A 21,528-nucleotide genomic window follows, 5' to 3' on the forward strand; every position below is an offset into this window, starting at 1 on the left:
GCAACGAGGGACTGTCTGCCTTGTTGAAGTTATCTTAGGTACAAGCTTTCACCAGCAAACTAATTCAAATCTGGCTTGGTAAATTACAGATTGTGTTAAATATACGTGAAGAAAAATATGGAACAGTTTCTTTTACTGCACAACATGAGTTATTCCCCATTCTAGGTTTCCTCTGAGAAAACTCTAAATTTTAAAACCTAGCAATTAGGGGCAGCGACTGCTGGTGAGACCTAATCCAGTCGAGCAGTGGTACTCGCTGAGTACTGCAAAGGGCAGAGTAACGTTCCAAGAGAACAAAAAGACAAGGATACCTAACAGTAACAAGGAGGAGCATGCAGTCATTCGCCCAAGCTTCCTTTTCCTTTCAGAAGGTTGTGTCTCTGCCTTAATGTGACAGTTCACATCAGCCAGAAGAATTAGATCTTTACATGTAGATAAGACTGTTAATAGCTGCAGTACAGTTTAGGGCAATAATTTGATAATTTCTGTGTAAGAGAGCAATCAGAAAAGTAAACATAAATAAATCCCTCCTAGAAAACAAACTCCTCAGCCACAAATGGTTGAACATCTTCCATGTTTCTCTTCCCTCATTTCTTAAATCAATCCACTCCCCAAGGACCATTCAATTTATCTTAGTAAAACAAAGAGAATATGACTGCTCTCTAAAAATATATGGGGATAAACTCCAAAAAGGGAAGAAGAACTATTAAAACAAAAGGAAGAAGCAAGCTGAAGAACCAGTGGTACAATCTCTCCATGAATAAGCTAGCTTGGCAAGTAGCAGAGGATTTCCAGTCATTAGAACAATCGGATTCTGGAATCATCTTCTGATGGATGAAAAAAAGACCTCAGAATGGAAAAAAGACCTCAGACCAACCTTCAACTGGTTGTAAGATGAAAGTAAGTTCACTAAAGGGACAAAAGTAGTATCTGCAAGACAAAAGGCTGGAACCAGTGACCTGCGAGGTCCCAGAGGCAGAATGACACAAACCAGGCGATATCCTGTTCTGCAAGAGGACATTCACCACCTTATAGCTCAGAGTATACCTGAGAGGGCACAGATGCAAACTTGACTGGTAACTGAGCAAACTGACTTTCAATGAGTAGAGAACACTGGCGGGACTGTGGCCTGCACTCTGTTAAATATACAAAGGTAGGACTTCATTCCTCTATCGTGGATGACAGGTGACTGACTGCTTCACCCAGGAAATGAGCTGTCAATTTTCAGTCTGTATCTGCCCAGTGAGCTTGAGCATACCTGAGATTTATGAAATGTACAACCTACAGCTTTCCACTAGGTGCTGAACTGCTGAGTTGCACATGACACACAGGAACACTATTTATTCTGGTAAGGTTTTATCCATCTGTCTCAACTCCAGGAAACCCATAGGTAACTTCAGACTGCCCTGAAGCTATATTCACTGTATCTATAGTTGATTCAAAGGGATACCCCTCATGGTCTCTGATGCATTTATAACAAATGTATTACATGGGAATAGAGAATATCTCTTTTCATACCTTCATTGCCTCGAGGTAAATTCTCATAAGTGATGGGGAAAACCTTTAAGCTGTTTGTTCATGTGATGTTTGGATGTTAGATGAAGATCAGATCTGGATGTTAGTAATGCAAGTGACCTTAGAGACCCTGATACTTTTGCTGGAGGAGTTACCTTCAAGTCACTTACCACTGACTGAGAAGATTATGCTGTGACCTGCTGGGCAGTCAGCTGTTGTAACTCTATTGTTTCCAGGGACAATTGTCTATTGTCACCATAATTAGAAGAAGAGATACATGGCTGATTTCAACATTGTTGCTGTCTTCTGCTAGCTTCTACCCCTAACTGACCAGTTATCTGGGTATAGGTTGCGATGGTTATCTGTCATTCTTGGGACCACAAAGAGCAAAAACTCAGGACAGGTACCAGCCGGAGCCCAGCATGACTCCAGATCAATTCTTATGACCAGCAGGATCAAAACATGTCCTGCCAGTCGATGGTGATCTACTTCAAGAGACAGGATGATGGAGACAAGTGTCTGACTTCCAGACAGACTATTTATGTTGTGTTGTTTGAGGTCCCACATAAGATGAAGAGTTCTTTAGTTCAGTATCAGGAAAATCTGAAGGTAAATGTGTCTCCACATTTGAAGCCTGTTGATCTGGTCTTTCATATTAGAAGGGATTCTAAGTGTCAGCACTTGATCCAAAGAAGTTACTACAGTGACAAATGGTCAGAAATGAAAGTAAAGACAACTACATATTTGGAAGTAAACCAAGGGTAAGACATCAAGTTCTCCAATGAGAACTGTTCTATTCTATTAAACATTATTGTACGAGATGAGACTGCAGACTCAAGAGTGCTGCTCCTGTTTCCCAACTGATAACTTATCTATGCAACCTATAAATTCACGTTTCTCTGACGTTTCTTCATGGGAACTACAAGATATATTTTAGGAACTAGTACTTTAATATATGTATTGATTTCATGAGTACAGCTAAGGATTTATAATCTCTTTAAAGACAAATTACATTCTGTAATAGTTCATAAATAACTGTTTAGCTATTAAAACCTTAACAGGTAAACTTACAAAATTATTTGTCTTTAAATAAATGTTCTCCTTGTGTTTTTATATTACTCACAAAAGTTTAATGTACTTAAGATTTTATAGATCAGATACGACGTTTCATTACTTGAAAAACAAAGTTACCATGAATCACATGTTGACTCATACTGTGTATATGAAAAGGGGACAGTTAAAATCAAGTGAAAACTTTGAATCTTCCAAATTTTAAAGCGTTTCACCGATAAAAAGGTACTACTGTAATTTTTAAGCAAGGAAGGATTTCTGGGGAATAGTAATATTGATTACACAGCTGGAAAAATCATACAAAAACCTTTAGATAGATGAGACTTGCTATTACTTTTTCAAATACACAAAAATCTTCTAAGTTAAATTGAGTCTGAAAATTATGACCCAATTTAGCCCAGGGTTTTTTTTAAAAAAAAAAAAAAAATTTAAAGATAATGTTGCTGGTGTTCTGTCAACAGCTAGCAGACAGTTTGCTAGCCCTCACAGATCAAAGAAAGAAATGGATAATTGGAATAAGTAAAATATAGAGACTTTACCTAGAGATAGGAAAATTCTAACACATAGTACAAACAGGCTTGGTTTTGGTTTCACCAACAGTATTCAGGAAGGCTACTGGTGTGCTGGGCAGAGCATATGTACTCTAGGAAGTGCACAGGTATAAGATTCATGGAGTCTAGCATTCTGCTTGGGGCCATTACCAGGGAAACGCTTTGGGAACTTTTGTCACTTAAACATGGTCTGGTGTGTGCTTGGTTGCCTGAGTGTTTGTTTCTAGCAATCTGTTTATTGAGGTTGTGGGAGCTCTTTGAAAGCTACAGGGCAGGGTGAGAGAGAGGGAAGGGTTCTGGGAAAATTTCTTCCTGTATAGGCTCTAGTTACTTAATGATTTTCTTTATTAGATCCAAACTAGGCTGGCTTGTCCATTATGACTTGCCCTGCAGCAGTATGCCCTGCAGCAGTTTATACAGGGATTCTGGGTAGCTTACTCAAAGATGAAAGCTGCCTCTCTACAAAGGGGTCCTGGCTGGGTGAGGATCTCTTTAGATTGCAGAAGCCGATATGGCTGTAACCTCCTCAGAGCACATACAACATTGTCTGAGAACCTAGCTGTACATCAAAGCCTTTGTGGTAGCCTCAGGTCATCACTAGTTTTACAGTAGTGGGTATATTGCTCTATGGGGTTCCCTTTTATATCAGTCCTGATGTTCTAAAAGTTACATTCATATGAGGAGTATTTTAGAGCGAGTTTAATGAAGAGGTGATGATTACTGAACTTGTGATCAAAACTGGTGAGAGTCCAGAAAGTGATGACATACCTCTGAAAGGAAAGATGAACTTGCAGTTAAAGCAGACGACTAGACTGTCAGTAGAGCTAAAGGACAACTTTCACTCCTGGCTCTCCGCAGGTTTCCATCTAAGCTTGGCTAAGACATGACTCTTCTCCTGAGATACTATGCAGCTATTTCGCAGGGTGTTGCAGAGTTACATTAATGTTCCCTAAGTTCACTAAGCCTCAGGGAGAAGACACTAAGTAGTAACACTCTACACGCAGCTCTGATCCTGAAAGATAGTAGCGAAAAACTTCAGAGAGATCAGGAAAAAAAGGTGAAGAAAAACACCCCAGAGAATGACTTTTCCCCCAGCTTGCTGGGGAGCAAATGTCCCCAGTCTCAAAGCAGCTCTCAAACTGAAGGGGCCAGAACAGGGAATGCTGCACATGGGGGTGGGAAGAGAGGTGGGAAAACCGCACAGAGGAAATGCAAAATACAGACAATTAAATGTGAAAATTTCATTTAAAATGTTTCACATATTTAACGGAAAATAGGATCCAAAAAACAACCAGGAACTTCGAGCACTGATAAAATCATCCAGTTACAAAACCCAACCAGGAGCTAGAAAAAAAATATTTTATTAAGTTAAAAAAGAATTAATGTTAGCTGTATATGTTCATTTTAACATGTATGTTAACATTAACAATTCTTAGGCTGCCTATTAATTCACATGTGGCATATTTACACTATTTATGATATTATACCCCATGCTGGGACATCCCATTACAGAGTCACGGTAGTGGCTCCATACTTAAGGTGAATTCTGCAACACATTGCCTCTTTCCCGTTATTCTCCTGCAGTAAGATTACTTTTGGGTAAGAATTCACCATTTGGTTTCAGCCCACAAGGGAATTTCTTTGGGAACTGACAAACTGATTCAAGCAGCTGTGGAATAATTTACCGGGTTTTGTGTTTTATTAAAGGAGAACAAAAGGCTTTGAGAGCTTTTGGTGTTCTATGCAACAAGAACGTTTGGCTTAGAAAGTGTCCACTTTTTCTTAGACTTTCCCCTTGTCTCCCATAAGGATCATATTTGATTGGAAATTTGACTGCAACCATTGTCAAAGTCATCTTTCCCAAGATACATGTCTAACACAGCCTTCTAAAAATGCAGACAGACCTGGGGAGAGAGAAAGTGCCAGAGGAACGGAGCCCAAAACAACATTACATGTATATAAACAAAAATAATGCTTAAGTACAAAACCTGCTTCAACTGATACCATGTTTCCAGATCCCCAAATGTCTAATAAGGAAATATTAAGCAGCATTATCCCTTTCTACAGATGGAAGAACTGAGATGGAAAAGCAGAATATGACAAAGACAAAAGACATCTCAAAAACTGGAGCCATAATTCCTAATCTAATATTCCTCCTGTGAGGACTCATTGCTTAGGATAAATAAACTACTTCCTCCCTAGATTTCAGTTGTAAAAGTAACTTTTGAACTTCTCCGCAAAAAAAGGACACTGAGTCCAGCCTTCGCCTCAAGAAACGCTGGATTAATTAAGGTTTGTGAAGCACTCAAACTACAGGGGAAAACCCCAGGAGGAAGTTTGTATTTCCATATTCTGACCCAGGCTTGAAAGGCATGCAATAAATACAGCCCGGGGCACAGAACAAACCACACAAATAAAATAAAATATTGAACAGCTGTTTGTTAAGTGAATACTCTTCATCCCACACAACTTTATTTCTGCCTCAGGCTGCCGGGAGTGGAAGGGAATCAGACTGAGGCCAAAATAAAATTTTACATCAAAGGGTTAAATAGTAGCTTATAAAGGAAAATATCAGACAACCTTTACAGGCAGAACTGCAAGCCCCACTCATTATTATGTTAGAAATACAACTGGTTTAGATAGTACAAAAGGTCTGTGATTTACCAGGTTAACTTCTTTGCAGAGATGCGATGTCTTTCAAGCTATAAAAACTATGTCGATATCACCAAACTCATACAAAGCCCTCTCTTTTTCAACAGAGCAGGAGAGAAGAGGTTACATCGCTGTTACAAAGTAAGAAAGTTCAAAATACTACAGTAAGCAAAGATGGTAAGATCTGCCTAGAACTAAAAATCAAAGGAACCAACCTCACCCACACAAGCTTTCCTTTCTCGCACATCTGTTTACTGCTACCTACCTAAAAGCAATGCAAGGCTGAGGGCTGGGTGTGAGCTTCCAGCGGAGCCACACAAACAGCCTGTACAGTTCGCTGGGTGCAGTGCACTCATTTTTGGCTTCTCTTGCAAACTGGTAAGATTTCACCTGCTTTTCAGTATCAGAAAGTGAAATACCTAGAAGTGAAGAGAGCCTGCGTCCCAATTAGAAAAATGAAAGAAAAGCAGCATGAACACTGTGCGCAGAATGACGGAGCCTCACTCTTCAACTGTTACAACTTCTTTGGGAATTATGGGGAAGGAGAAAAGAAATGCCTGAAAAACACAATGCAGAGAGCAACGAAGGCAGAACAGGAACACTGTTAATCAGAAGTAGCTGGATTCTCCTTCACTGCAAACATTAATACTATTTCGTGATATTTCTTCTTTTCCTTCCCAGAAATCATCCCCTAATATCACTCTTTTCTCCACATTATTTTTTCCCCTTTACAAAAATACCAGTTTTCCTAAGACTGATATTCAGATCTGACAGTCATTAATTCCAGTGTCTATTTTTAGAATGTACTTGAGAAAATTGTGATTTTATCAAACCACTAGGAAAAAAAAAAAGATCAAGTCAATCTTCTTAGCAATTACAGCAGCCAAAGCTTTCAAATTATAATTAGTTGTTGGTAAGTGAATAAACTGAAAAATATTGGTGCAAAAAAACCCATCAACAAAAAAAAAAACAACAAAAAGGAGCATTATGAAATCAATGCAGTATTTGATCTCTCCTCTTTTTTTGCTGCTGAAAGCCACATGGCATGCATAGTATTTTTAACTGAGGAGTCTCATTTCAAATATATGCCAAGGAATCTTATTTCAAACATATACTAAATAAGGAGGGGAGTAATAAAACAGGCAGTCCCTTACTCTAATTTTATCCGTCTCCCTCCTCTTCTTTCCTTGATGCAGTGAAACTTTAAATCCAACACCAAACCCTGTCCCTCTCTTTTTCTGTAAACAGTGATCAACATTTTCTTAAATGACCCCCGAAAGGACCTGCTTCGAAACTACTCATTAGTAACAGCCACGTTTGCAATATTAACCTGGATGCGGCTGTTTATTAAGATCTTTTAAGGGGTTTAGAATGAAGACACACTGCCGGTGTACAGGGAGCACAGAAGGGGTAATTTAAAACCCATGTTTTTCCTCCCCCTCACCGAAAACATGCCCAGCATTGTGCAGCTGTGCTGCCAGCTTCATCACTCCCTCCATCTCCACTCTTGCTAATTAAAAGGTTGATCACAGAACAATGCTCTTCTCATTAATTTCGGCTTTCTGATTGGGCAGGATTCCCGCTTGCTCCGCCTGATCTTTTCCACACTGCTGAAGTTAATGTGACAGGAGCCCGAAGATGGATTACCCGCTGCCATATTGCCCATCACCTCCAATCAGCAGCTATCTGGGTAAACTGATTGTTCTAATTTGCTCTCATTATTTTTACAATATCAGGAGAAAATAACGCACACAGCTCACTGTCAAAGCCATGAAAATCAGCCATTAGTTAAACCCAGACACTGAGTGGCTTTATTAGAAACACTGCAGTTTATTGATGCAGCTTCAGTAAACTAAGATAATACCTGCTCTCTTTAAACACACTTTTTAAGGCGTATTTATGTTGAAAGAAAATATTTATTAGGATACTTTTGGAAATGCTCGCTGTCTCAGCCTGTTATCTTGATACGCTGGCAGACAACGAAGATTAAGAACAATGGAGGCTTGACTTCCACATAAAGAAGGGCAAAATATGCAGCATTATCTGCACAGCAGCCTGCCGGCACATCTCAGATACTATTTTACAGTTTAAATAAAAATCATCTCAGTACTAACACGACAGGTGAATATCTAAATACACCCCAAAATCGCATGAAATATGGTACTACCGTAAAGGCAAACGCCGTATGGGCATAATTGTGTGAGCTGTATGTACAAGGTCAACAATTTAGTTTGGGGCTTGGGTTTTTTTGCTAAGCAAAGGAACCTGCGTAGCCCAGAATCAAAACACAGGACTTAGAGGAAGAGCTCCAAATGATAAGTGAAACTGTTTGGTACAGCTGGGAAGTATTTTTACCCCTACGAAAAGGTATTGTGCTGCCACAACTTGGGAATGAGTCAGAGCAGAAATGTAACTCCACACTGAAGCCTCACAGGATCCCATAGCTAAGAAATGAATAAAGTATTGTTACCAGTATGAAGTCAGGCATTTTTACACCACAGCAGTGCTAAGAACTACATTCAAAATCCTGGACCTCTGACAGTCTCTGTGCTGTATATAAAGGGACCTACATTATTTTGCCTGCTGCCTAGCTGCATCTTAGCAAAGGGAAATGCTAAATAGAGGGATTAACAGAAATATGATATCTTAAATCTTGCTAAACATAAACCTTAAACTGGTGTCTGCGATGCTGTAACTCGCAATGTGCTCCAAGAGTGACAGGCAGAGCGCAGCAGACTGATTTTACTTTTAAATAATATCTAAATTAGATTAGGTTCTTTGTGTAGATCTGCATGAACCAGAGGGGACATTCATCACTGTGCCAAAAAAGTTAAATTCACTGGGGTACTCTCAAAGTGAATGGTTCTAGACCTACGTTTTATCTCTCAGACACATCATCAAGATGCTGTGCCAATATGCATGAAGCCAGCTAGGAGCTGCAAGAAAGACAACGGGAGAGTAACTGGATACCAGAAAAGGTTTAATTTTTCCCTTTGTAGATTATGAATTGCTTGGGACAGGACCCGTGGCTTCTCTGTCTTGTAAGCACAGAGCATCCCTTCCAATACTTGAGCTTCTTTTTTAATATTTAAACGGCTTAAATATAAGGAAGGGTATTCTCCTCCCTCCCCCTTCAAAACAGATGTAATTCTAGTTCCCCCTCCTCCCACTGCTGTAATTTAAAATGCTACAATTTTCATTACTGCTTTTTAATATTTTTAAATCCACATCAGCTAGAGCCCTGTGTTTGGGGGTTGATTTTTCCTCCCTCCTAGAAAAGCCACCTCCCAGCTTTGTTTGGTATCTCTTTTGACCCTTGCTAATGGTTTTCTCTTGGAGGGGCGTGCCATGCTTTTCTCCTTAAAATTCCTGCACTGAAAGACTGCACCACACCACACTCCACAAAACGCGCTGATGGCACAAATTACAAGCCCCCAGCCGAACACTCCAGCCCCCACCATTCGGGCAGATTTATGTGGGCTCTTGCCGACGTTATTACAAGTCAGAGTTTATTGGGAAATTGTTACATTATGCGGAGTGTCTAACAAATTGCTTATGCTGCTATAATTGGATTACAACAGCCGCTTGCTCCCACCGGTAAGATTAGGCAAGTAGGACTCCTGCCGATCTCTGAGCGTTAGCAGTAATTTTATTTGCCTTGCCTCTCTCTTTCCTAACAACATGCCTCTTTCCCTGCCAGCTGTCTGCTGAAAAGGCACAGGCTTGTTCCTTGGCCCTAACAATGCAATTACAGCCCTGCAGATCGCACTGTTTGTGCATTAAGTACAGAGCCAAAACGAGGCGAATTGATCGTTTGACTTTTGGAGGAGCCATGTGATCTCTGCGTGCGGGTGATCCGGCATGCATCAGTGGGCAATGCTGCAGTACACGCCTGACGATGAACTCGCTCCACACTATTTCCCCTCCCCTGTCCGCTCCTAACAGCAAAGATGCTGGAGCCTACCTCACATTAACCCCCATCAGTCTACAAAAACGGGCTCATTTTTAGCAGCTCTCTTGCTAGGCTGAACTCAGAACTCACTGTGCCTTCTGCAATGTGACACTTGGCCACACCAATGGCTCCCCTGCAGCAGGCTACACTACGAAATGATTATTCCAGCATTTCACACCACAAGCTTGAGCGCAAGAATTGGACATATTTTTCAAGCAACTTTTTCAATTCTTGCATTTGAAAAATACTGAAAACATATCTAGTTAATGTCATGTTAATGGTATTTGTATTCTCTACCATCTGAGGGTGCTGCCACTGCAGGTGACTACTTAAGAAGCGATGCTTTTCTTCATGTCTGCCACGATTTACCACTAAAGCCACCAATGATTTGGACTCCAAACTGTTTCACATTTTCAGCACAAAAGATCCCAAAGTACTTTGTAAGTGCAAGTCCAGTTTGTTTCACAACTCTTATCCTGGTGAACACTCCTTACAAGCTTAACATGATAGGATTTGAATGAAGACCTCAATGCTGTAATTCTTTATGCAGAGAATTAATCACCAAACCAGCAAACACTTGGAGTAGAACTACAGCATGTGACACTACACAGAATACAGGTGCAGGGGAATTTTGACCAAGGATGCCAGGTCAGGTTTCTAAATTTTAAGATTTCTATTACACTTTCACTACCTGTATACTGAGAAGATCCCAGGATGATTCAGTTTAGAACGGACCTCAGGAGTTCTCCAGCCCAATCTCCTGCTCAAAGCAGGGTGTGTTATGAGGTCAGACCAAGTAGCTCTGGGCTTCATCTAGTCTGGTCTTAAAAACCTCCATGGATGGAGGCTGCAGAGCCTCCACAAACAACCTGTTCCAGTTGATTGTCATCACCACAAAAAAGTTTTTCTGTACAACCAATCAAACCTGAGAAGGAGTTTTTAAGACCTGTGTGGGAGCCCTTCCAGTATTTATTGAACTCAACATCACAGGTAATACAATTTACTTTCTTGAGATACCAAACCCAGAGCTCCAAACAGCAGAAACATCTCCATCGAGTTGACCAAATTTTGGAAGTGATTCTTCATATTAAGATTTTGCATATCGCCTAACTGACCTTCCTTACTGCAGAGCTTTGAGAACTGATCTCCAGAATACACTCAGCTGTAAAGCAATTATGAGTTAACTATTATATTACTATTTCTTCAAAGTCTCTTTTGCATTTAAAAAAACCCAAGTGTAATTCTTTTTTAATTCGTGGCTTCATTGACATGCAAAGTCATTTTGGGTGGTAAGAGAAGCAGAAATGACAACCACTCCATGGTGTTTGTGTAACTGAAGACTAAAGAAGCCTGTTTACATGTAGTTTAACACTCAAAAGAAACTCTGAACAGCTGAAATGCCTTATAAATAGCTCAGACCCAGAGGAAGTGCAAACGTCTGCATTGTGAATTGTAGATCTTAATTACAGACAATGGCTGGTACAGCAAGTAGCACGGAAAAAAAAAGTGAAACAGTTGCACTGTTCATGGTTGGCAATAATTCTTCAGGAAAATATTTACTATCAATCAGTTATGAGAAAAGGGACTCTGCGCTCATAAAACAGCACGTTGCTTCTCATACCAGGACCATTTTGCTTCAGCATAATCTGAATTTAAACAGCTTGTTTCCTGCGGATATAATTTTGGAAATAAATAAAACAAGTCTATCAAAATCTGGAGAATGTGTATGGTGGGGTGGGGTGGGGGGAGAAGGAATATCACATTTCTTTCTCAGTCATTTGCAAAGAGGTTATTAGACCAAGGGGAAGCTAAAGCATAAAGATTGTCTTGACCTAAAAAAAAATACTAAAAAAAATGAGAAACTCGCAATTAAGATAAAAGTAGACATATTACTAAGGATACTCAGCATTAGGTAAAAGCTTTTAGATAAACCTCTGATGCTGTTTTGTACTTGTGCTGTCTAAATACTGAGAATTCACAGTTTCAAAGCACCTTTGAACATTAAATAATCCCAGCAATACCCACCATTTACACAAGCCTCTTTTTACAGAGAGTATACCTACAACAGAAGAGTAAAATGACATGCTTAAATCTGTATTAGTCAGTGGCTGAGGCAGCATTTATCCTGTTTGTAACGGCCTCAAAAACTGTCATCCCAGCGAAAGGGATATCCAAGCCACAAAAGGGGACACTGATACTGAGGGATTTGGAGCTGGAAGCATGTCCACTGACAGCCCCTCTGCATCATTACACAGAAGCTTAATACTAAAAATTAAGGTATGGAGGAACATACTTTCTCATTAAAACAGTAGAAGGAGTATCAGGAAAATGAATGTAGCTAGTCAAATAATATTTGTTCATGATTAAATTGCTCTAATTTCAATCTCAACGACTGGAAAGGGTTCAAAACTGGAAAACTATGCATTATCTGAAGATATACCAACTCAGTGGTGTATCACAGCAGAACGCTGAGCTGGTTGTGCTGTTCATGCAAAGTAAATGTAGGGACACTCTCAGGAAAGAGGAGCCATCAATCTGTGACATAAAGGGACTTTAGAGTACAAGAGGGACACTCTTCAGATCAATTTGTCCTACTGCCAACTGGAGCATCCAGCCTGGAACCCTAAATGTTTGTTTATTAAAGAGTACTCATGGTTTTTCCTTTGAATTCATATAAAATTTTTGAGCTCAATGTTATTATTGTGCTGACTATTTTTATTCTAAAAATTTGGAAGTAGTGATGCAGAAAGAACTGACAAAGGAAGGTAGATTTCAATTACCAGCTACTTCCATCACTCCTTGCTTTAGCTGAATCACTCTTGAATGTAGAATGTGTAGCTATAGCTAAACAATACTATGCAGCTTTGAAAGAAAATTTTACATAGCATACTTGAAGTGTCAAGCCCTGTTCTGTGTCTCCAGAATTAAGTGGAACATAGCTCTATCCCCCTGTACACTACAAACAGCTTGCCAAGTAGGCAGAACATCATTACATGCTTAAGCAGGTCTTTTCATCCAAGGGTCAAAAAAGTATCATACAGCTAAATTTCATAACATTTCTGCAAGGAGAGTATTATTCAATTCCCTTTTTGATGAGGAGCAAGAAAAGCCATCATGGCCACAGAGAATAAAATCACAGTGCTAAAAATAAAGGGAATAAACCCATTCTAGATTCCTAGTTTAATACTGTAACCCCTGCAGCGTGCACATTTAAAAGTATGATGAACAGCAATCAAAGATTCCCTAGAAGACACAACATGCTTAAAAGACCCTGAGAAGTCCCTTGGTTGGCCAGGACCTTAAAAAGCAGGAGCCAGTTATCACATGTGGGTAGCTAGGAGTGGCCTGAAACAGCAGACTAATTTTTCAAGGGCAGTGTGCATGACCATAGTTTTCTTCTTCCAATTTCACTTAGATAGAGGCAGAGAACCTCTCCCAGCTGCTACTGAGCTCAGAACTAAGTAGAAACCTGGGGATGCTGTATGCCATTTAGAAGGTGTCTTTGTGCTGTCTCTGGCAGGTGTGCCATAGGGTGCCTATCTCTGGCACATGTAGGAAAGAATTCAATGTGCAAAATGAATCCAAGAACACTTCTTTATATAGTGGATACAGACGAACTGGAACTGACTGCAGGAGTTAATAAACAGTAAAGACCTATCTAATGAATGCAGGAAATGCGTATTGACTGTAGAACTGTGAGATCAGCTGTACACCAGTCTCTTGCTGGGAAAGAAAAGAGCACGTTGAATCAAAAGGATATTTCCATGAGCCAGGGAAATGCAAAATCTAACAGACTTCAAGCAAACAGCAAAACTCCAACCTAATACAGCCCACATTATGAAAGGGTGAAAAGGTAATACCTCTGAAAACATTAATATATATAACCCATCCAAGCAAAGACTTGGCCAAGGAGTCTGCAGACACACCAGAGCATCCCTCACCATACAGCAAATAGAAAGTGTGAAGGTCACCACAGAAAATAAGTGGTCCCGGGTTCAGAACAGAAGAGAAACTTGTTTGCACACCCAGGAGCATCACAAGAATCCTAGCGACATACCAGATGCCAAGGGATTTTTAACTGTCCCCCTCTCTAATTGAGGATGAAGCACACACCAACACCATTATCTGGCCTGAAGATACTGGCTTACAAAATATGGAACAAACAATAGGAACAGATGCTCATTTGGCCAGATTTCAATAAGCCTCATTAAAATCAAACACCCTGTCCTTGGAGCTCAGGTTCATGCTACATTTCTACCTTATTTAAGCACCTAGCACCAATTCCTGAGAAAGCTGTCCACTTGCAGTTGCACACCAGTAGTACCATAAGAAGAAATCCTCTTGCAGACATTTTTTGGTTTCTAAAGAGATAAACAGGAGGAGTTTATACATATGTGTGTGTGTACACATATATAAAAACACAATTAGAGACAGCATTTCCTTTTTAAAGACATTAGGTTAAATACACATCAGACCTGCTGATCACTCAAAGGCAATGGGCAAAAAGATGCCAAAAGATTAACAGAAAAACTCCTGAGGATGGAAAAGAACTGATGTTACAGATCACACAGGTGACATCTGTGCACCACAATATATAATTTTTAATTTAAGATCCCACCTCTTCAGTCAAAACATGCACACATTTGAAACAATTTCTACTGCTCCTTTTTTGCTTCAACCCAAATATGCCCAAGTCTCATCAATGGAGTTTCAGAGGACAAATACCAGAAAAGCAGGGCTAAGAACAATGTACAAAGATTCATCACAACATGATATTCTAGTTTTATTTTTAAATGTTTGAATAAAACTATATAATCCATAGGTTTGCAAAAGCCACTGAGCTTTTGCATGCACAGGCAGCATGACATCACAACCGAGCAGACAAGGTTTCCTAACAAACACAGACTTCCTTGAGTGGTCAAAAAGACAGTGGCCCTATGCTAACTTCTGTACTTGAAAATGCATATCTATTTATTATAAACTTCTTTTCCCTCCATTTTAGAAAGAATGCCAATTGTTAGGTTGATAATTTATATCTGGATGTCCTGTACAGAAGCACTCGTTCACAAGAGAGCTTGATGGATGGACAGTGCTTCAGTGTGAAAAAAGATACCTTAGTATTGATGTGTGTGGCCTCAAGGGAAACTGCATTTCATTCCTTGAACAAACTTCAGAAACATCAAGCACACGATCAGTAAATGGCATTAATACAGTCTTAACAGACCACAATTTTCTTTTTCGCAAGTAGATGCAGAATCAGAAACTCTGTTTTCAGAAAAACCATCGTCTCTTGCGGATTGACTGACACATCTGACAAGCATGTGATAATGCTGAATGTGGCTCCCAGTCAGGGCTGATACTGCACTGGAGAATCAGAAAAGGTAAATCATCATTTCCAAAGCTATCCTTTTTGTCTTTCACTGCCAGTTTAAAAAAAATAAATTTAAAACCCTACAATACCTTTGGAAAAGTGCTGCAGATAAAGAAACCTGCAGTTATACTTTCCAGGACTCACCCACTTGACAAAACATTTTAAAGTCCAAGGCTATAGGACATGGAGGATAAAACTTGCCAGGTGCATAAGGCCAGGAGAAGGCCTCTGAACTCATAGAACCATAGAATGGTTTGGGTTGGAAGGGACCTTAAAGATCATCTCATTCCAACCCCCCTGCCCTGGGCAGGGACACCTTCCACTAGACCAGGTTGCTCAAAGCCCCGTCCAACCTGGCCTTGAACACTGCCAGGGAGGAGGCAGCCACAACCTCTCTGGGCAACCTGTTCCAGTGTCTCACCACCCTCATAGTGAAGAACTTCTTCCTGACACCTAATCTAAATCTACCCTCTTTCAGTTTAAAGCCATTACCCCTTGTCCTACACTACATTCCACAACAAAGAGTCCCTCCCCATCTTTCCTGTAGCCCCCTTTAAGTACTGGAAGGCCACTATAAGGTCTCCCTGGAGCCTTCTCTTCTCCAGGCTGAACAATCCCAACTGTCTCAGCCTGGCCTCATAGGGGAGGTGCTCCAACCCTCTGAAAATCTTCATGGTCCTCCTCTGGACTCACTCCATCAGGTTCCTGTCCTTCTTATGTCCTTCACCTATGGTACATTTAACAGTTGTACCATCTGCCTATGCCATCACCACTGAGCCATCTGCATTTAGCTACCTGGATTTATAAATGCTTCAACGCTTCTGGAATTTGAGAGACAAACTTTCTTAGAACCTATTTCATTTTGGTTTGTAGCTGAGAAGGCAAAGGAAAGGAGTACAATAGCCACGCAAGCTAGTACTACAGGAAATATAGCCCCAGAAAAGTCCTTATGTTTTTTCATACATATATAAAAATACATATATATGTATGTGTGTGTGTATATATGCATGTATACACATATATATGTTTTTCATACATATGTGATGACAGATTGTCCTACAGAATATAGACAATACTTAAAACATAAGCTTTTTCCTCTCCAGGGTGATGGTTCACATTCATCCTCAATAACATGAAACAAGTCTTGCTGTTCCCACCTTGAGTCCTATACACACCTCTTACCATGATCCCACTGAAAACGTAATTTTAAGAGTTTATTATCTAGGGCATTAGATGATAAAGGTATGTCATTTCATTTAAAAGAGGCATCACTTAAATTAGCTGTAGTTCCTGTACATCCTTGCTCCTTAGTAAGATGATCAGGTCAAACAAGATGCTATAAAGCAGATGGGGATGAATGGGTCTACTCTAGTTAGCTTGCTGTGAGCTGGTTCATGGCATCAGAATAATGCTGTACAAGGATATAATTCAGTCAGAGCCGCTCTGGCACCTTACTTAAAGTTTCACCTACTTTGTATCATAAAGCACCTTAGGAAGCAGTGTGCAATACCAGTCATCTTAAGTTAAGAGTGGAGGTGTTGGCATTAAATATTACCAATATGTACCAAGATTGGTAGCTTCTCTCAGAAGTGCTTCTTCAGTGGAAGGTAACCTGGCATGTCGAGCACAGTTTATGAGTGCTAAGCCACCTGCAAGCACCATGACAAACTTTTATGATAGCCAATTCCCTGTCAGGAATCAAAAGTAATGGGACATCCAAATTTCACCAGCAAAATCCCAGCAAAGATTTAGCTGGGAAATTATCTTAAAGGTCAATAAAAAAGTGGTCCCTGAAGGGACAAGGCACCTTTAACAACCATTCAAAGTATGAAAAAAAAGGACTTCGAGAAGATCAAAGAATAAATAACCAGAAGAGAAAACAGGCTTTCGAGTGGTCAGGTTTGTGGTGACAGAGGAGCAACAAAATGCCAGCTGGTTTCGGTAACAGATGGCTGCATGCACTGAGCTGTCCTGCATGCCCATTCTAAACTTCCTTTCAGTGGAAATACGAAGCTTACGCAAGGCTAAATGCATCCTTGGTACGGTATTTCTATACAGATTGCATCACAGTTCAAAGGTTTTCCATTCACAAACAGCCCTACATGTATGTTGTTTTACTCTAGTTATGCTGAATTTTAAGAAAAGAAGGTGGCTAATGGCACCCCATCTTTTCCAATCACATCTACTACAAATCTCAAGGAATGACTTTTCTCTGATGGGCTAATATATCCATTTTCTTACCATTCAGACTGCCATATCTCCCTCCTCCCTTTCCCTTAAATACAGCATTCACTGTATTTTAATTGAAAGGTCTTTCTTTTTTGCACCTCCCCTCTGGTAGCTAAGAAAGGGAACCATGATACAAAGAGCTCTCATGCAATATTTTTAGCATGTATCTGGACATTTATCATTTGAAGTTGCCACAGCTAATTACATGGCAGGCATAGGTCATCCCACTGGAAAAGCCTATTACTTGTATAGCAGAATGAACCCTTCAATCCTAGATAGCTCAGGACTTGAGTAATCATTTCCAGCAGAGAAAAACAGCAAGACTGAAATCTCTACACTGAAGGACAGAAAGCCTACCCAAAATACTTGCTTTTTGTTTAAATATTTTTTCCTAATTGTAATTTTTAACAAAAACTTTTCTTTGATTAACAATGAACAATCTGCTAAAAAACCCTCAAAACCAAAGCCATTCTCTTACTTACTTTGGCCACACAATTTTCAGTCTTCATAGCAGTGCTTCCTAGACATACTGTTTCCTGGTTTAAGCACAGTCTGGCACAGCTGTTGTAGGTCTGCAGAAAGATTAAAATGGTTATGAATAGAAGAACACAATTTTCTTTCAGGCACCACATTTCTGGCACAGGAACCCACAACAACTCTACTACATTTCCTTTTTCCTAAGGTGTAAACGTTTCGAACCAAAATAAACTAGTTTACAGCAAAAGCCTATGTTCAGGGCATGGATGTCCTCTGAGAAGCTATGTACAATTTTATAGTTCTGAGATTCAAAAAAAAAAAAAATTTCTCTCCTCTTTTCCTTTGAAAAAGGAAAAAAAAGACTCAGTTGTTTGCTCTTTCACAAAATGCTTCATAACTGAACAACTGAAGCAAGGTGATTACTACACACTAGTTATCACAGTGTATGTCAAATGTTTATTAAAACATCCCCTATCTTTGCCAGGTAAAAATACACAGGGACAGTACAAGGGTAATAATCAGAAGGGAGCAAATGCACACCACATCTCACTCATATTTAATCTTCTCGATTTTGGAAAGCTTTTTCTTTTAAAGTAGAATGTCTTTTTCTTTAACATATACACTGTCCTGCCCAGGGGACCCTCAGCTGTGGCTGCAGACTTTGGAGTCTTTGCAGAACACATTACTCATAGTCTCTCCCTTTTTTAAGGGCAGCATATGAAGAGTACTTATGAAGTGCAATTAAAATTATACTTTGGTTGATCTGGCTATTTAAACTAAGATGTCTGAAGAACTCAGGAGTTTCTAATGAAAGCTCCACCCCCCCCCCCCCCCCCCGACTTTCAACACCTTTTTAATTACTACTTGATTAAGCTCACATTTTCTAGTCATAGTAGGAGTATAGCAGCACCTAAGAGCTCCAGTATTGGATTAATACCCCAGTGCCTGTCACCATTTACAGAAAACTGCTCCCAAGCAAAAGTGGCAGCCCAAAAGCAAGCACAAACTTGCTTTGTTGCAAGAGTAGTAAGTGGACCACAGAGATGATGTTGCTACCTCAAACAGTTGTGTGGGGAAAACCCAAGAACCATGTTGAAAGAGAATGAAATTAAACTTGCTACAAAGACATTTCCAGGAGCACTAACTAAAACATACTAACATTCATTATACTTTTAAGATTGCCTTAAGGGGAGGATGCACAAAGATCTGTAGTGAACTGCCTGTCAGTTCTCTCCCTGTAATATTCACTGGCAACCTCTGAAGATCCTTCTTTCAGGGCTTGCTACAGATTTATAGTTGTTTGATTTGAAACTAATTCAACCCCAAAGGTTACAAAACCTGTGGGCAACACTGGCATGCTAAGGGCTCCTAAACCTCTCCCTCTACCCCAAAGCTTCGTTGTCAGAGCCAAATTCCCTCAACACCAACCACCAACAAACGATCTCCCCTTTTTGCCCCTCTGACACAGGCCTGACTGTGCAAGACGTAGTCAGTGGCAACACACAAAGTAGCAGAGGAACAGACTGTAAAAAGACATAAGAGGCAAGAATACAGAGAGATTAAAAGCTCAGGAGGAGGGTAAGCACCAACTGATGGGAACTGAGTGTTCACAATCAATTTATAACATTATTCACCCACAATCAGTTTATAACATTATTCACCTAAATTCTTACAATCCTCATTAAACACTCCTTACTGCCCACCATGGGAAATCAGTATAGTGGCGCAGGTGGATCTGTACTGGTCCAGCACAGTACAGACACTCTTGAGGAAATTCAGGAAATCAGTCTTTCCACCTTACTTCTTTACAGACCCCTTTAAAGTTCACCATGAAACAGAAACAAAAAGGGGTACAGAAGCCCTATCTTCTCCATTGCTTTAGCAGTTCATGTTTTATTTCTCAGTAAGCTCTCTAACCAGAAAACAACCAGTGACAGACAGGAATGCAGAATATCCTGGCTCCAGCAGATCTCCTTACAAGTCATAACACTGATATCTGCTGTGAGTAGCAGCCAGCTAGCAACTTCTGACTCTGGATCCAGAAGAAGAAACAGAGAAATTCAAACACACAAATCCTTTCAAAATGCCATGCAGATGAACAGAGTGCATCTTTCAGCAGGGGAGGTTCAGATTCAAACTGGGATTAGGCCACAAGCAAACAGAAGTCTGATGGACTCAATCTAGCCTCTTGCAAATATTTGCCAACATCATAAAACCATCACTCTGGTATGCACAGAACTTTCTCCTCAGAAGAAAGATCAGAATGGCATAAACGATTATAAACTGTGGCTTAGATGTAGCGGCCCAACTGGTGGACAGAAAGTTGACACCATCTGCTGTGCACTGACGTTCAGACACTCCATGCAAACTTCATTTTATAAGCATCGTGTTAGTTAAATTCAACCAGATTCTGAAGGTGTAAAACCATGAAGAGTTGGTAAGAGTCTTTGTTCAGTATTTACATTTGTGTAATTTAACCCATTTATCATAAATCTGTGATTTCTCTCATTTGCAATTTAATTCCTAAAATTCCAGTAGCAGTATTTTTGTACAACTTATCTGCTACATACTGTAAATTTTATGAGGAGCCCTGACTCAAAGAAAACTACTACTAACTCCACTTTGCAGATGAAAAGATCAGCCACAAAATCATTTACTGAAAGCAACAAGGAAGCCTGTGGCTCCATTAACTGAACCTAACCCAAAATACACAATGTGAAATACTAAATCTAAAAACCCTAGAACTTTCTGAGAAGGAAGCTCACTATGCCACTATTCAAAAGGTGTGTGCATGTCAGAATGTAGATACAACTAATTATTCAAATGTATTGCTTGATTTTCATTACTTTCAACCACACATTAGACCACAGTGTAAACAGCACCAACTGAACTTCCAGCATAACTTGTTCATCAAATTCCACAATACCAGTACTAGTGACACTTGATGGAACTCATAAATTTAAAGCAGATAAAATGAAACACTTCTTCACACAGCAGGCAGTGAACTTCTGGAGCTAGCTGCCCCAGGACACCGTGGAGAGACACAGCACCAGCAAGTAGAAGAAGGGATTAAACAAACTGATGCGCAGCAGGTCCACAGAGTAATCAGCAGAGACATCCCTCAGACACCCCTAGTGCAACAGTGGCAGATGCTCCAGAAGCAGGAGAGGAACGGAGCACAGAGAGCAGCCAGACCCATTTGCTCTCATTCAACAGCATCTTCCACTGACAGTGCTGGAGTCAGCACTGGATAAGCAGACTCTGGGTCTGACTGACCTGGTCATTCCCGCACTATCAATACCTCTCTGCCCTTTGACAACATGCCAACGACACTTAAACTCCTCCTTCCCAACCTTTTCAGCCTCAGAAAGGAGAGAAGAACATGCTTTCACTGTGAGAATCAACTTTCACACAGTAATTTTATTACATAAAATCTATGTAAGTGCCAAATTACCAGATGACCATTTAGTCTTTCAGCAGCTCTTTGTTTCTCAATAAAAGAAGTGGGGGAAAAGAAGAAAATTCAAAGGAGTATGTATAATGGATTCAACCCATCAGGATGCAGATTTGAGAATAAAACATACAGTGATCTTCAGTTCAACATCCATTACTATGTTTGCAAAGTTACGAAGTTCTTATTTTCACATTCTCACAGAAGAATGCATTATTAGCCTTGTGGGATGAATAAAAAGGGTAAAGAAGATTCGTGT

General features: G+C 40.0%; 1 protein-coding gene across 7 annotated transcripts in view; it reads right to left on the reverse strand.

The window, feature by feature from the left end:
- The window catches only part of BTRC (beta-transducin repeat containing E3 ubiquitin protein ligase), a 118,676-nt gene that overhangs the window by 38,236 nt on the left and 58,912 nt on the right, over positions 1 to 21,528 (reverse strand). For all 7 annotated transcript variants that reach the window (XM_074831142.1, XM_074831137.1, XM_074831140.1 and 4 more), the window contains one exon: positions 17,824 to 17,913. In XM_074831142.1, the coding sequence (XP_074687243.1) occupies positions 17,824 to 17,913 (90 nt within the window). The remainder of the gene's footprint in view (positions 1 to 17,823; positions 17,914 to 21,528) is intronic.

This window comes from Strix aluco, chromosome 7 (genome assembly GCF_031877795.1).
Source record: "Strix aluco isolate bStrAlu1 chromosome 7, bStrAlu1.hap1, whole genome shotgun sequence".
NCBI classification, from domain to species: domain Eukaryota; kingdom Metazoa; phylum Chordata; class Aves; order Strigiformes; family Strigidae; genus Strix; species Strix aluco.